At 39.0% G+C, this 17,903-nt stretch overlaps 1 protein-coding gene across 1 annotated transcript; it reads right to left on the bottom strand.

Annotated features, from left to right (window-relative positions):
- Positions 1–4,859: 4,859 nt before the first annotated feature.
- Positions 4,860–16,289, bottom strand: LOC127934459 (NEDD4-binding protein 1). The gene is made up of 7 exons (XM_052531848.1): positions 15,725–16,289; positions 11,762–13,293; positions 7,993–8,123; positions 7,790–7,886; positions 7,149–7,256; positions 6,433–6,534; positions 4,860–6,352 (listed from the first exon to the last, which is right to left on the bottom strand). The coding sequence occupies exons 1-7, from the start codon at positions 16,031–16,033 to the stop codon at positions 6,046–6,048; spliced, it is 2,586 nt and encodes an 861-aa protein (XP_052387808.1). The 5' UTR covers positions 16,034–16,289; the 3' UTR covers positions 4,860–6,045.
- Positions 16,290–17,903: the final 1,614 nt, after the last annotated feature.

Here is a 17,903-nt window from a genome sequence, read left to right as displayed (position 1 = left end):
ATAAACATATTTATTTAATATCTCATATTTTAAATGTTTGCACGCAGTTTGCTCCATATTTGTGATCCTTAGTAGGAAAACATCACAAATTATTCAAACCCCTGTCAGACACCAGAGCCACATTAGCAGTCATCGGTAATGGGCAACCACTGTATTTACCTACACTGTGTGAAACAGGTGTTGAAAGTAGGTGAGTGTATAATGTGCTGGTCATATCATGGCATTGGAAAAGAACACGCCTGTCTGTCAGCAGAGCCAAACCTTACTACTAATACAAAAGTACAATCACTGTCTATGACTGCAAACAAGACACACCTCCAGAAATGTGTCAGTAAAGATGAAACATTACCTAGCCACACCTGTAGTTGTATATTAACAATGTTAGAGATACATGACAAGCATATTTTAAGAGGCTTAGATTAGCCACAATCTAAATAACTCACTGTAAAACAGAACAGTAGCACTCTTACTGTCAATTAGCCTTGTGCTCTTTTAAGCTTCCAAAGTGGCAACTCAGCCCTTGGGAGGAAATTACATCATTGTTTATAGCAGATGGAGGAATGAGAGTGGCCCCTCCTTTAGCCACGGGAGCAACCAGTGTGCCACACTGATGATTCAAAACAGCATTGAGAAACAGTCTATTTTGCTCTCTCCCTAGTGTGTTAAGATCCCAGAGTACTCCTGCTCTCACTACATCACTGCTTGAAACTGCTTTGTCAGCAAACATGAATGTAGCCATTCCTTCTTCACATTATATTAAAGTCATTGCATTTATTTGTGTGTGACATACTGTATTAAGTGGAAGTTACTCTACAACAGGGGGCATCAAAATTTCTGGAAACCCACATATGATAATAACCATAACAAGGGACCATTTTCCTAAAATATGAATGCATATGTAAAAGAAAAAAAAGATATATAAAGAAAAAAATAGATACTTTTAGACATAAATTACATAACTGACTTTTACCCTATACCTTAGTCATAGCACTGACATAATAGATGTATGGAAGTATGGAAAATGTTTACTTGTATTAAGTTCGCATTGTACTGTATCTTTTTAACCCACAGATATGGTGTCAACATTTTATACAAAGATTCAAATATATATATTTAAACCCCTCCTCTTTTTCTAAGGACACTCTGGGATTTTTAATGACCACAGAGAGTCAGGGCCTCAGTTTTAACGTCTCACCTGTATAGTGTCAGTATAGTGTCCCAGTCACTATAGTGGGGCGTTATGACCCTCAGAGACCACAGGCTGAGAACTCCCTGCTGGCCTCACTTAAACCTCTTGTAGTAGCAACCTAGTTTTCCCAGAAGGTCTCCCATTCAGGTACTGACCAGGCTCAACCCTGCTTAGCTTCAGTGGGCAACCAGTCTTGGGCTACAGGGTGGTATGGCTGCTATTACATATGTTACATTATAACATATATTGATGGTGACAATGTTTCCATCCTAACAAGAGGATTAATCTAGGAATGGCTTAAGGATGTCTAGGCTTATTGTTTGCTGCATTATAAGTAATATTTATTGTCTGTATATCATTATTATTATATTATTATCCTTTTCCTAACTTATGTATATATAAACACATATGGAAGTCTAATATGTTCAAAATGTTTTTCTTTTTCTTTTTTTGTTGAGCTGAAATGTACGTTGTTGTTCTTTTTTCTTTTTTTTTGTTATTTAATTAATAAAAAAAAACATTCTTAATAAAATTTATATTTCTGACATTTTATACAGTGGGTACAGAAAGTATTCAGACTCCCTTAAATTTTTCACTCTTTGTTATATTGCAGCCATTTGCTAAAATTAGTTATTATTAAAAATTAAAGTTATTATTAAAAAAGAAAAAATATCTGAAATATCACATGGTCCTAAGTATTCAGACCCTTTGCTGTGACACTCATATATTTTACTCAGGTGCTGTCCATTTCTTCTGATCATCCTTGAGATGGTTCTACACCTTCATTTGAGTCCAGCTGTGTTTGATTATACTGATTGGACTTGATTAGGAAAGCCACACACCTGTCTGTATAAGACCTCACAGCTCACAGTGCATGTCAGAGCAAATGAGAATCATGCTCAGAGACAGAATTGTGGCAAGGCACAGATCTGGCCAAGGTTACAAAAAAAAAAAAAAAAAAAACAAGAAAAAAAACTGCTGCTGCTGCACTGTGCTAAGAGCACAGTGGTCTCCATAATCCTTAAATGGAAGACGTTTGGAGACGGTCAGAAAAACCTTCCTAAAGGTCGGGAGGTGGGAGAAAGTTGTAGAAACCATCAACCATCACTGCAGCCCTCCACCAGTCGGGGCTTTATGGCAGAGTGGCCCGACAGAAGCCTCTCCTCAGTGCAAGACACATGAAAGCCCTCATGGAGTTTGCTAAAAAAAACACCTGAAGGATTCTCTGGTCTGATGAGACCAAGATAGAACCTTTTGGCCTTAATTCTAAGCGGTATGTGTGGAGAAAACCAGGCACTGCTAATCACCTGTCCAATACAGTCACAACAGTGAAGCATGGTGGTGGCAGCATCAGGCTGAGGGGGTGTTTTTCAGCTGCAGGGACAGGACGACTGGTTGCAATCGAGGGAAAGATGAATGCGGCCAAGTACAGGGATATCCTGGACAAAAACCTTCTCCAGAGTGCTCAGGACCTCAGACTGGGCCGAAGGTTCACCTTCCAACAAGACAATGACCCTAAGCACACATCTAAAATAATGAAGGAGTGGCTTCACAACAACTCCATGACTGTTCTTGAATGGCCCAGCCAGAGCCATGACTTAAACTCAATTAAGCATCTCTGGAGAGACCTGAAAATGGCTGTTCACCAACGTTTGCCATCCAAACTGACAGAACTTTAATGATTTTAGCAAATGGCTGCAATATAACAAAGAGTGAACATTTGAATACTTTCCGTTGAAAATAAAATAAACCTATTCTAGATTATGCAGTTGTTGAGATAGTTTGGCAACTATACTGAGTAAAATCCGTGATAAAGTATATGTACAGCTGACTGAAAGTGAAACTTGCCACTGGGCTCCGGCAACATTTGATCTTGCACTTTCTATTAGCAAATTTTGGCTACAGTCCATGACCACAAACTATCCAGTCTATGATGTTTTCCTCTGGAACTAATATTATCCACATTCTCCAACTCATTTCAGTCTCTCTGCTAATGATAATCTGCGCTAACCATGCTTCTATTCAATGAAGTCTATCAGAACCAAATGTTTTCATGCATACTTGTGCAACTTATGAATGACTTGCTAATCTCTTCTGATATTCTGTTCAGTCAATCTTGATTCCTTTATGTGCAATAAAGATGCTTATATTGGCATGTATACGGTTCAAGATTAAAGGCTATATGGCTTCCTCACTGGTAATCCCAGCAGATATTAATGCTCCCATCATGCTGGTTGAGTTTAAACAAGTGGGTACAGGACTGTGGGGGAGGGCTGGTAGGGATTAATTTGACGTTATGTAAGCATGCCATAGGACATGAAATGAGATGGTGAAAATTTCAGTAGGTTTAAGAACGCAGGCATTGGGGAGGAGAAATTCTGTGTCCGTAGAATGCTGAGCTTTTTTGGAATGTCGATGGTATTTGAACTGCCCCCCATGACAGAACAAAGAAAGTTTTTATGTCGCTGTGTTCAACAGAAAAAGGTACAGAGTGGGAACAGATGGGAAACAGAACTGTTTAGGTCTGTGAAGTGCTGTCAAGACTTCCCAAGTCGATCTCCTATTTTCTTCAAAACACTTTTTCACTCATGAGGACTAAACATTGGCTAATGTATATATGCTTAAAGCTGATTATAAACATATGCTGAAACTAAGTAACAATTAAATAGATACAGATGAGAAGAGGACAAATGAACAAAGCGATCATATTAAAAGTTTAAAAACTTAGTGTCCTTAAACAGTGAGAGTTCACGCCATATGCATTCTTTCTTAACAATTTTTCTGTTATGCTTTTACAGAAGTCAAGTCTTTTCCCCCCAAACATTGCAACAGCATTCTGTTAACCAGTCAAATTCCGCTAAAGGCGTTGTGCAGCATTTACATAATGGGGTAGGTTTTCGATTGCTCATCTTACACGACTTTAGAGAACCTGAGCTGTGTGAGGTCACAAAGGAAGCACAGGGACACCCCTGCTTGTAATGCTGCCTAAAACTAGTTTCCTAATGCTCTTTCTTTGCGATCATCTGTTTTGAAAGTTATCCATAACCAAGAAAGCTGAATGATATAATGATAATGCAGAGGCAAATAAATAAAATAAAAAAATTGCCCGGGGAGGATTTGGGGGTCCGGTGACTTGCTTAAGGGCACCTCAGTCGTGGTTGTTGAAGGTTGAAGACAGTGCTGTTCATTTACTACCCACATCTACAATTCCTACCGATACTTAGACTGGAACCTGCAACCTTCAAACACAAGTCCGACTCTCTAGGCCAGAGATGGGCAACTTCAGTCCTGGAGGTCCATTGTCCTGTAGAGTTTAGCTCCAACTCTAATGAAACACACCGGCCATAGTTTTCTAGTGATATTGAAGATATTGATAGCTTGTTCAGGTGTGTTTAAGGTAGGAGGATTTTTTTTATATTTGTACCAGAAAAGCAGACAAAAACACATTTTATTTTTTAGCATTTTAGCAATGTCTGCAACATTTATTGCCAGGACTTTTTGAATTTAAGACTTTCTGCTCTGATTTAAGACCTTAATTTGGTTTAGGTCTTAATTTGTCTAAAGGTGAATTAAGAATTTGAAAGACCTTTTCATAACCTGCAGAAACCATTTTTCATGTTAACTGTTTGATTGTCAGTATGAGACCACAAAACAAGTAGAGACCACATAATTCCTGATAAACACATAATTGGCCTTTATTAACACTGCCTTCCATAAAAGAAAAAGGTTTTCAGCAGCCATACTGTGAGATACCCACAGTGCCTGCCGAGTCTGTGACACTTCCGTGGGTGCCTATGCATTTTCATTCCCAAAATTGAATACCAATTCACAAAAGCCCAACTCTGCACATATTTCAGAGACAGGGAAAAGATGATGCAGTAACAATAACAGTGAAAATGCATTTTAGTGGCAATAAGATGCTCTAACATAACTGTTATTAAATTGTGCATTGCATTTTGTTTATGTTCTCAGTCTTCCATTACATAATGAGGTTGGTAAGGGCTAGCAATACCACAGTGCCCTCCAATGGTCATAACTGGGACAAAGGTTTACATCAATGACTGATTTGGTTTCCTGTTTGATATTAAAGAACAGTGACTTGCACAACAGGGCATAGGAAGGGATGTGCCAGGTCACTGAGTAATCTGGAAACTTTTTAAACCATTTCACTGTTTCACAGTCTCTTGGGTGATACAGGGGGTCTCCAGGGATTCCTAGAAACAGCATAGCATTTTGTCACCATCACCAAAATTAACGGGAACTAAAATTAGTGAACAGGAAATGAGCAATTTTGTCCTGCAAGCAGATGACACGGCACTTCAGTAGGGCACTTTGAGTGACTGAAAACTAGTACTTATTTGGCTCAATAATATCAATATTTACAAAAACAGAAATTAAATACAGCACAATTATATCAGAAGCTGCAAATCAAAATTGTCCTTCAGCATTAATTAAAGCAAAGCCAGTTCAAAACAACTGTTTAGCTAAAACCACTTTTAGAATAAAGATTTCTGAACGGATAACTTACAGGAAAGGAATATTATTCTACACTAATATTTACATCAAATATATGCTATTCGGACTGTACATTCTCATTTATTTAAAGCACAAGTTATAACTTAGGTTTTTGAGCTTGCAGTCGATCGGAGGGCCTCGGATATCATAATCTAAATGAGTTGAAGGAACAAATAAAAGTTTGAACATATTCCCTTGAACAAATAAAAGCTTGAACAAAGTCCCTTGAACAAATAAAAGCTCGTAGCAACGCTTTTCCATCATTATATTCCTCAACAATGAAAAATACCCTGTGATCGCCATGCACAAGAGTGAAAACCACAATTTTGTGTGTAAAAGTGTTAGCCCAGCAAAAGGCCCGACAGAGCATTCAGGTCCCTCATATACGGGTTGTCACTGAGGATACGGTCAATACGCTGCTTTTGGTCAGGAAATATATCATACAACTTCCTTTTGAGCTCTGTGGTTTCTGAGGGCGACCGCTGTGGAGGTGGAGAAGGGGCCATGCGAGGAAGCTGCCAGTCTGGATGTCCAGAGTGTGGCCGATGGGAAGGGGAAGAGGGACGTGCCGTGGACTGCGCTGCCGAGGCGTATACTGATGGGGTTGCCCGAAGGTCTATTCTCGATGGGGCCATTATGGGACTTCCTCTGTGACAGGACAGAAAAGTTTGAGTAACAGACGAGACTAGGAATGTGTGATAACCACTGCTGGGTTTATTTGAACTCACCGACGGCCTTTAAATAGAAACTCATCTAGGTGAGGTCCATTCTTTCCAAGTGGGTCATCTGGGATCATAAAGTGATCTTCTACAAAGGTGAACTGTAAGAGTCTGAAAAATCCATACAGTGAGCTCTAAATCGGAGCAAACGTTAACTGAGCACACAAAACACATCAATGTACACAATCATTCAAACGTTTGGTGTCAATAAGATTTTTTTTATGACTTTTGAAATAAGTCTCAGCCAGACACTATTGCCTAAGGCTGCATTTACTTTCAAAACTGTCAAGTATTACTGTAGTTTAAAAGGACTGTTTTCTTATTTTAAAATGCAAGTTATACCTGTGGTGGCAAAGCTGAATTTTCAGTAACATTATTCCAGTGAGTGTGGAATGATATGCTGATTTGTGCTCAAGAAACATTGATTATTATTATTATTATTATTATTAGTGTTGGATGCAGCTGTCCTGTTTAACATTTTTGTGGAAACCAATTTCAGGATTGAGAACATTCAAAAGAACAGCCAGCATTTATTTGAAAGTACTAAAAAATAATATATATAATATGATCTCAAATGTCAGTTTAAATCAGTTTAATAAGTCCCTGCTGAATAAAAGTAATACTTTATTTCTTACTGACCCCAAAACTTTGGAATGGTAGTTTGTTATTAGAAAAAGAGCATTGATGGTGTTCTGGACATCCCGCTGTAAAGGTGTTCTTCTTACCTCTCCTGAACTATCTTTCTCCATGCTTCTGACTGGTTCACAAAGTCCCTCAGGTTGTCATTGGTGACGATAACCCCTCCTGTCTTCTCAGCCAGATGAAGTAGGAATCTGTGAAGAAGGTCATTGATCAAGCAGGGCTTCAAGAAAAACCTAGGGCACGTATAAAACACTGTGTAGAATTCATCCTCAAAGTTCTCTGATTTCCCGATTCTACCCACTTGTTCTTGAAAGAACCATAAATGGAGCACACAACACTTGTTTTATTATGCATGATTTCAATTAATAATTTGCAATTAATATTGGCCTCCAGATAAGACAACAGATGACACACACTGAAAATATACAGTATGTCGGAAAATATCTCTGCCGATACAAGACACAATATGCAATGTGCATATTTTTACATCAACTTTACTTTTTGTAAACTCCGATGAGTGCATGGGAAATGGTTTATGTACTTTGATATCCCATCTCTATTTTGTGCGTAGACATCTTTTATACACAGCAAGTACATTTGTGTGAATTCCAGAAACATTATTGAAAATCAGTATGCAAATGAATTTAAGTAAAATACTATTTGGTCTGGTAATGTGTTGAGGAACAGACAGAAAAATTTTTTTTTAGATGACTGGATCTTGTACCTGTCATCATGGGAAGAAATTCTCTGTCCACACACTTCTCTAGATGGAGTGAAAGAAAGGAGTCGCAAGTTTTCCAGTTGGGTCAGAAAGTGTTGTTCTGCAACAATGCATGTAATATGTCACATTTTGGACTAGAAATGTCAAATCAAATATATATATATATATATAGCTGGTCTAATGACAGAAGGAAACTGAACTCCTACCAGTGATGTTGGGGTCTTTTTTCTGTCTCCACTGAGGAACAAAGACAGTGATTTCACGGTGCCCTCTGCGCCAAAAGGCCTCTACAGCGATGGCGATCCCACGACAAGAAAAGATTCGATGGAGTCCATGTCTAGTCAGAGCAAACAGGGAAGTGAAAGGTCATAACCAGTTTGAAATAGTATGCTTTCAAACTACTCATACAATTTTAGCAGTATCCAGACATCGGTTGTGCACTTGGTTAACAATTTTCTGTGCTTATGGAAGATTTGGAGGACCTACTGCTTTTGTCAAAATGCAGTGCATTAAGTCGGATACTCTAGCCCACAATGCAACACAATGTTTCCACTTTACTTTCCACTTGTGGATGTGTGCAGGCATAAATAAACCATGTAGTGAGGTAATTTGAAAACAAGTGTGACTGCTGTTTTTTTTAAAACATTTATCACTGCATTCTGTATCCAGAATTTTTAATTACTAGGCAGTACACAATATATTCCCTTATGCAGTAAAAGGTATAAGAGGTAATTAATTCACATGCAAACATGCTAAATTCACCAAGACAGCTGATTAAATAACCAGAGACAAAAGTTCCCTGCTGAATATCGATTTGCTCGATCAGGAAACAGCTCTGCATTTCATTTCACAATGCATCTACCACTGATAGAGAGATAAGTATATATGTAAATGCATTTGAGAAGAGATGGAGAACATGTACTTCCTTTTACCATGCCAAGCCTTGATTAGACACAACTGACGCAAAAGAGTGCAAAAATAGATGCACATCTCCATCCATTCAAAACGCTCAGCCAAAATGACACACGCATACAGATGTGCAGCCGTCTTCAAACACCCCCCAGTCAACACACAGACACACAAACTGAACCACAGAGGGGTCACAGGGAAGTTCCCTCTACCAGAGAAAGTTATTTTTAACAGGAAGTGTTGCAAAATCAACGACCATTGACGTAAAGAGTCAGATAATTTTCCCAGTTTGGAAATGTAAATTGCTAAATATGCAAAAAAAAAAAAAAACTTTCATTTCTCCCTTTGTAAAAACACCAAATAAAAAAACCCCATGTGGTTCACCTCTAACTCATCCATATGAAGATCTTATCGAGTGACTCTGATTGTGTACACTGGCAGAACAGGTAAGACTTCAAGAACTGACTTGTAAATGCAGTCCTTTCTCCGAAATGACTCTACAGACTAGAGACTTTTTTAAATACTACAGACTTTTTAAAATAGGCAAGGCGCCATTTCTTTTTAGTGTAGACAGGTGCGAGGAGCCTTTCCTTTCAAAACAATCATACTACCTGAGAAAACTTTGAAATGAGAAAGGAAACCGTTCCAAATCCTCGATGCATGCCAGGCCAAAGCAACATCATTTCAGCAGGAACAAGAAGTGTATATACACAGCACCAGTTTCAGTCCACGACCTTCGCAGTGACTTTCATCTACTATTTCAAGATATCGAGATCCTTCCTCTCTGCTGTTGCAGTGGTTCTTGGTAACTGCATATTTGGGCTGCTATGGCAACAAGATTTCACCTGAGGATTCAGATCTCAAATATCATGCAAGCATACAAATCAGCCATGAGAAACCCTGTGTGAGCTGCTGCCTTTAAGACTGGCTGAACATGCGACGGACTGACTGTTCAGTTGAGTGCTCTGCATGGATAACATGGTATAATTAGTCGAGGTGCGAGCGTTCTGCAGCAATCCAATAGCTTTCCAAATGACTTTGTTTTCTTGAGCAGCTAAGGACAACCTTCGCATTACACGTTGCCCTTTTGTATCTTGCTATAATTTGAGTGGGAGCATTTCTTAAAAACTCAAGAATACACTATGTTTCAGATCTTTCTAGTATATGCCTCCATGCTTTGTTGAGGTAAAGATCTAATGGTTCTAAAAAAATCCCACCTGACACTTTATCCCACGATATACCTTTCTATCCTGTGACTTCACTAGTAGGGTCTGAAGATTTTCTTTTCTTCACCCCTGTATAACACCTCAGTTTCCATTTTAGTACTTCTAAGAAGCACAGTCACATCCGGTAAGCCACTTAAAGAGCCAAACTGGGGGCTGACAAAGGGAGAGACCCACAGAGAGTTTGCCTTTTACATGGGAGGAAGGGGGTGTGGGTGAGAAAGACTATGCAGAAAGGAAAAAGGACTCTTACAAACTCTCACATACTAGAGTTCATTAACACACACAGAGCTTACTGGAAGTGACTTACTTTAACCTTTATAGGCACTTACACCATCAACAACACCAACGTTTCCACGCTCCCTCAAATGGTCTCCAAAAAAACATCAGTCACACCTGTTCTTTACAATGTTTTCATAATATAAGAATTGTTCAAATGCCGAACTCGAAATACTAAATGCATCATTTAAAGTTTAGATCATTTCCTCATCATCATGCTTTTCATTATCCCAAGGAACACCAAAGGAGAAATTCTGAAGAATGTTCATCAGCAGTGAAATGGATCTGTCAAGCCCCCTTCAAGTCTTCGAGCTATACGATAGACTTTGTAATAATGCAGACGTTTCAGTCTGTTCTTCACATAAAACTTTTGTGCTTTCAAACGACTTTTAATAGGCAACATTTATGGTGCTTTTTCGTAATTTTGGGAGTTTAACAGCAAGTTCTAATTTTTTTCAAGTGCTGGAATCTAGAAAGCTGGGGGGCTGATGTCAAATATATAAAATCACCAAAAATAATGAGGATAAGTGAAGGCTGGAATACACTACACAACTAAAATCTGAACTATAAAACACCAGGCATCATACACTTGTTGACTTTGGAAATGTTTAAAAAGAAAATCTGGGGCATCATGAACTAAATAGCAATGACCTTCAATATTCAAATATTAAACACTTTTGGTATTCACAGACTGAATGGAATAATAGTCTAAAGCTCAAAAACGTATTTGCATTGCACTAGGTGATTTATTGTGAAATCTGTCAACTCCAACTGCTCTAAATCTGAGTTTCAGCGACTAACGGCAACTTGTCTACGCTGCAAATTGGAGCAAAAATCTCAGCAAAAGTATCGCAGTGTATTGCAGCCTTAAAGGAACACTCCAATCATTTTCCAACTCCCCTAGAGTTAAACGGTTTTCAAATCCCTTCAGCCGATCTCCGGGACTGGTGGAAGCACTTTTAGCTTAGACTGTTAGCATCTCGCTCAAAAATGACCAAAGCGTTTCTATAATTTTCCTATTTAAAACTTGACTCTCCTGTAGTAATCAAGGAACTTTGCTGCCATACCACGGGTGCAGCAGGCGCAGTGATATTACTTAGCACCTGAAAATAGTCCCCAGCAACTCTGCTATTGCTGCAACTCCGCAAACCAACTGGGACTATTTTCAGGTGCTGAGTAATATCACTGTGTCTGCTGCACCCGTGGTATGGCAGCAACGTTCCTTGAATATTATGCTAAAATGAGTTTTAAATAGTAAAAATATAGAAACTCTTTGGTCATTTTTGAGCGAGATGCTAATGGTCTAATCAGATTCAATGATCTATGCTAAGCTAAGCTAAAAGTGCAATCGCCAGACCTGGAGATCAGATGAATGGATTCTAAAACAGTAAATCTCAACTGTTTAACTCTAGGGTAGTTGGGAAATTAGCCTATTTTCCAAAAAAGTGGAGTGTTCCTTTAAAAGCACACAGAATTTACCGTTTTAAATATTTTCTTTCAAATTCATGGAAGGAGAACCATCACTGCCGTCACTACAAAATTATACAATCTGACTGAGACTTACGCCATTGCTACATTACTCCCATCGATGATGATGTGTCGCAGATCTTGGCAGCCTTGTTCATTTTGTAGAACTAGTCGGTAGGGGGTTCTCAGGGACTGCTGGAAACGAGATATGCCGGTGAGGGGTGCTGGTTTAGAGGTGCTATGTGCCTCTGAGCGAGGTAAAGGTGCCCTTCCAGGGAGCGTCTGGTAAGAGCATCCTGGTCGTGTTTCGGTGCTCCGGAGAGGAGGGCCTTGAGAGGAGCTGCGGAGATTGGTCACACTCTCCATCCGGACAGGAACCATTGTTTGAGAGCTACCTCGGGGCAAGTAGTCAAACCGGGACTCTGTCTTAAAATCAAGTGGTGTTATTCGAGGCTTCCTTTCGGTCTCTGTGAAGTCGTTATCATCGTCATCAATGATGATCACGTCACATACATCATTCTGTGCACCATTGTTTCTTTTAAGAGTGGCAGAAGCCAGTGGCACACTGCTTGTCTGGTTCTTCTGACCTATGCCATTAGTGCTAGGAGGTCTTATGTTTTCTTTGCACTTGATCTCTGCAAGAGCTCGCATCTGTGCCCGTTCCTTCTCTTTGAGCCTCACACAGGAAGAGGTGGACGAGGCGTTTGCGCAGGGCAACAGGTCGGGAGTACGAGAAGTGCACTGTGTTCCTTGCGTTCTCTGGGTCTTTTGAGTCTCTTCCACAATTTTTTCCAGAAGTAAAAACGTGTCTTCTGTCTGCCCTGTCTCACGCACCACCCGCTCCACCACCTCCTGCTGGTAGCCCATGGTTCGGAAGAAGTTAACGAGACAGCGCAAGTTAGTCTCAGGACTCACCACCTCAATTTCATTTGTCGATTCACTAGATGCTAGTGTCCCTTTTGCAGGCGCAACAGTCAAAGTTTGGCTTGGCTCTCGTAGTCGCTCATCTAACTGCTCCTCCTCTCTCCTCTCCAATGAGTATTGCCGCTTAGTGTCCCTCTGCTCGCTTTCAGAGCACCGCCGCTTGTTGCAAGGCCGACCATTCAGACCAGGTATAACATCAGGAGTGGTAGCAGGACCTGAGGTTTTATCCTCAAAAGTGGTGTCCAGGATACGGTTGGAGAGGTCTGTTACAGGTGTGCTAGTCTGGGAGCGGTCCTGCTCAAGGTCTATGATAACTATAGGCTGTGTGGGGCTCTGGGCCAAGCCCAGAAGTTCCTCTTTGAGGGCACTGGGCAGCAAAAGCAGCTCCATGGCATATTTATCAGCTCGGTCTTCCACAAAAGTCTTAAAAGTGCGCTTTACCAAGGGCTCTCTGTCAGCCGGCAAGCTTCGCTTCTCCTGAAAGAGGACGACAAACTGCTGAACACGACTTTGAGCCATGACGACAGCCTCTGCACGCCCGCTCAACTTCAGACGACCCGGCTCCAGAACTTGGACCTCTGCACTCGTCTCTCTAAGAAGCCGTTCTAAAAAGAGTCCACGAGCACCAGCAAATATGCAGTGCATGTTCACCGGGTACCATTCTTCCTTCTGAAGCTCTGGGTCACATAGGCCTTTCACATACTCCTGCAAAACAATCACAGCAGGACTGGATCACAACACGTACATTGCAAAAGATAGAAAACTTCACTTTCAGAAGGAGCAGGGAGACTTGACAACGCAATTATATCACACTAGAATAATTATTCTCGGGAGAGAATAATAAATGAAAAACAAGTCTAACTGGTTTCATTATTTTAAACTAGCATGCATATAAGATTTGCCTTGAGCATTTTTCTAGGGAGATTCCGCATGCCCATTATCATATTGTTGAAAGTGTGAATAGTTTACATATGCAAGTATAACACCGCAACCAAATGTTAGACACACAGAGCATTAATGTTTTACATTTCACAATGTTTCAACACTGTGTACAAGAGAAAGTATTATATCCTAAAAAACTTATTTTCTGAGTATTATTATTATTAATTCGTTATTGATGACACTTTTATTGAATACATGTAATTATAAAAGTACTTGCAGCTGATCTATTTATGAAAATAAAATCTAAATCTATATATGGCTGAGTGAGATTACCAAATCACAATGGCTGTGTTTTGTTTATATAAATATATACTTGGTGTTTCAGAGTGAAGTGCAACAAATTGTTAAGTTACATGCAAACATCTCTCATAATAGTACTTCAGTTCACAGAAAATGCTCCTTCACACAATCTCCATGTCTTTAGTGTTGTGAATTTTATGTTTCCTATTATATTTATATTATAAACTTATTTGCCCAAAAACTGCCCTAAAAGTACCGTATTTTACAACAAGCTAATATAATTAAAAACTATTTTCTTTGGAAAATTTTGGGAGTTTCTTTAACTTAAAAGACACGCTACTGACATAAGTATGTGGCTTTGAGTGAGTGGGTGAGCCTTTGTAAGCAAATAACTACTAGTTCGAAAGAAAGAACAACACAGGAACCCCTTGGGGTGGACCATTTTGCCACGTCTTTGCTGAACTTTTTATTTCTTTGATCTGAGCGAGCAGGTTACGGTAAATGAAATACTCATATACAGTACCAGTAATGACACCAGGTTAAAAGTCACTACTCTTGAGTAGTAACTAAAACCGAAAATGAAATGCACTGGGGGCCTCCCGTCTTGTCCTGACTAAGCAAACAGATCTGTCAAAGACTCATGAGAAAATTCATGACACAGTTTGGATGAGAAGCAGATACTAGCTCCTATCTCTATTTTTTTTTTTCAAACGGGAGGAGATATACAAAAGTCAGTGAGATGTAGAAACAAGAGGTTTTTGCCTGTCAATGTGATTTCATTGAAAATTCCTTGACACTTCAGTTTTGTGGTTATAATATTTATACCTGTTAAAAATTAAAAATATATGAAACAAAATGTAACAAAGAGGAAGTACACATGGTGGCGAAACACATCCACTGAGTGGTTTCCGTTTCATGGCTTAACAATAAGGATATTCCAGGTTTACTGGCACTGATGGTTATAATTTCCTTATTAGATGTGACTAGAATTGCAAACAATGGCATGTCAGAACTAGGTGATGACGCCACATGTGTTCAGTGAAAAACCACGTCTTTTGTTGCTGTCCTGGTAACAAATTTTTTTGAGACCACATTAACGGGAAACATCTAGGCGAAACTGTAGTGTTGGATAATCTATAAAGTGTTTGTTTCTGCTTAGATGTTACGAAATGCACCGAAACATAATCCTTTGACATTGGCTATAATGGAATGGATCTATGTGGTTTGACTGAAGTATTTTCCCAAGTTACATAATAAAGCAGAATTGTGATGATTTATTCAATTAATATGACTGTACTGAGTATCAGCACAGCTGGGATTTGGCCAATGTGATTCACAGGCATGAAGCCATTCATAGCCATGCTGATGCTCAACACTACATTATGAGTGTGATGAATGATATCACTATTATAGATCAGTTCAATAAACTAGGAACTAATTTCAATTCACTTATGTTTCAGACAAAAACTGGGCAAATTGTGGCTGTTTATCTTCTGCCCAAAATTCCAATTAAGCCAAAGCATCAAGCTCTGCCTAGTATCACCCAGAAATGTAAAGACTAAAAGCCGGTGTGGAGCAGGGAATGTGACTGGAGCAGAGTGACAGAGTTTCAAGTTGTGAAAAACAGAAAAAATATTAAATATTTAAAATATTAAATATAAAATTATTAATAATAATAAAAAGATTGGTCTATTTAAAAAAACATAAAAGGATAGATCAAATATTTTTGAGAACAGGAAACAGCATACTACAGACCTTTGTTTAAATGTCAAATAAAGACAAACGTTGCTGTCAAACGCAGCTGAGTTCATTCTGACATCAGCCTTCTCCAGCTATTACGTAGAAACTTAAGTTATGTTCATCAATTTCTCTTCTAACAGTCAAACAACAAAACAAAAAACCAGCAGCAACATGGTTTAAGATATACATATTTTTACAATTTACTTTCATTTACCTTCGCTTTTGAAACATCTTCCTTTTTTCCCTTCAACTGGAGCCAGATCTGCCTGGAAGCCTTACTTCCGTGGGCTCCAGTGTGATCCAAGAGCCCAATAATCGTGAATGTCACTTGGAACACCTGTTCGACTTTCGGTTTGCTGCATCTGAGCTCTGTCTGCTTGTCCTCATGAACCGTGAACTCGTCTACGGTGAGCGGCTCGGACTGCGTTCTGCTGGCGGACGGGGACTGCCTGCCTCCCGGCGTCTCTGTGCAGGTTACCTCGGTGATTCGCTTCATCCCGAGGAGGGGCCGCGTTGTTGACATTTTATTCTTAGCTATATCTTAGCTGTATCAATCTATGTAGATCACAGCGACTTCACTTTCATAAACACCCCTTGTAAAATGAATCGTTTACCCCCTTCATGTTCGATGTCCCACCCTCCGAGTCTCGACGTTAGTCAACAGCGCTGTAGTATTATCTGTTTCGACGGTACTCGGTTAGCCTGCTAGCCTACCACTCAAGCGTCGCACCCGGAAAACCCCACGCACGTCATCAGCAGACGACGACGTTTGTCGAGATGTCATCGCTCTGATTACAGATAAGAGTCTGTTGCACGGGGCAACCATTGTTTATGCGAAAACACATACTGCAGTTATTGTTAATAAATACAAATATTGTGCCATCATGCTGTTTAGCAAGATCATCAGGTGCTGCAAATACTAAGAAACGGGAAAATGTTTGAATTCACTTAAAAAAAGTGTTTGAAACAACTCGTTCATGCTCACAAAGGCTTTATTTATTTGATTAAAAATATGGTACAAACTGTAGTATTATGAAATATTATTATAATTTAAAAGAACTGTTTTAAAAATATATTAAAGTGTAATTTTTTTTTTCGTGATGGCAAAGAGGAATTTTCAGCATCAATTACTACAGTCTTCAGTGTCAAATAAATAATTCTAATATGCTGATTATTAATATGCTAAATTATGTATGTGTATATATATATATATATATATATATATATACACAACGGGTACTACCAACTAAGCAAAGGATTTAATTGATCACTTATTTAAATTAACAAGGTTATTCATAATTTCTTGATGAAATAATAAAATAGTAATTAATTATCATTAAAGAGAAGAACTGACAAAACAATTGCACCCCTAAAATTATTCCTTATTATAATTAGTCTTATTATTTTTATACCCGATTGTGTGATTAAAACTGGTTTCCATTACTGTAATATATACAATTTTCCTTTAGAATTCATTCCTTCTGTATTTCATTAGTTGCTCTTTGCCTCCCTTCATTTACTTGCTTATAATAACAAGTTTTGCATCTACATTGTCTTCATCTCTCAAAAGACTTGATGGCCCTGTGACCTTGACAAGAGGAAGGAACATTCCAGGCCCCTATTCTAATCTCTCTTTATTCCCGGGAAATTCCCAGGAGATATTTATGTTTGTGTAATCAATGTGTCTAAGGATAAAAACACATGATCCTGACTGGATGCTAGAAAGGAGGACTAGATCCTTTGATTTACCTCTCACAACTGTTTCAAAACTACAGTAATACTTAAAAGAGTATTCTAACAAAGAAAATATTTTGAAAAATGTAATTTTTTGTAAGTTGCCAGTGACTTATTTCAAATTGCAATATTTTATTTCTAAATAATACATTTAAGTAACATTTTGAAGTTACTGTGTGATCATACTGACACTTACATAATCTCTGCATTTACAGGACACTCATTCACAGAGCTGGCATAAAACTTGAACACCTGAGTTTCTGGGTACAATTAAAACTTGTGCTTCAAAAGAAGTATTTTTTTTTTTCTTTCAAGGTCTCAGGGACAGAGTGTGTGGGCACTGCATTTGTGCACGAGAGGGATGGGGTGAAGAGGAACTAGAACAAAAGTAGACTGTTGTAAGAGTACAAGGCCATGATGTAGTTTGCTAAGCAGAGACAGCAGCTTTACAGCTCATTCACGACAACAGTCTGTTATCCACTAAAGGCCATTCTAGAGCACTCTCTCCAGAGAGGAGGGATGAGAAATATTCAGACAGCACAAAAGATTGCTTGCATTCAGATGAAGAAACACACACGCAGTTATGTGAGCTCGCGTGAGTACACCCACACATGCCACACTCCTCTGTCTGGCATGTCAAATTCTGTAGAATTCTTAAA

Source organism: Carassius gibelio, chromosome A18 (assembly GCF_023724105.1).
Source record: "Carassius gibelio isolate Cgi1373 ecotype wild population from Czech Republic chromosome A18, carGib1.2-hapl.c, whole genome shotgun sequence".
Lineage (NCBI taxonomy): Eukaryota > Metazoa > Chordata > Actinopteri > Cypriniformes > Cyprinidae > Carassius > Carassius gibelio.
Note: the sequence above shows the minus strand (reverse complement) of the source record. Positions and strands in the feature narration are given on the sequence as shown.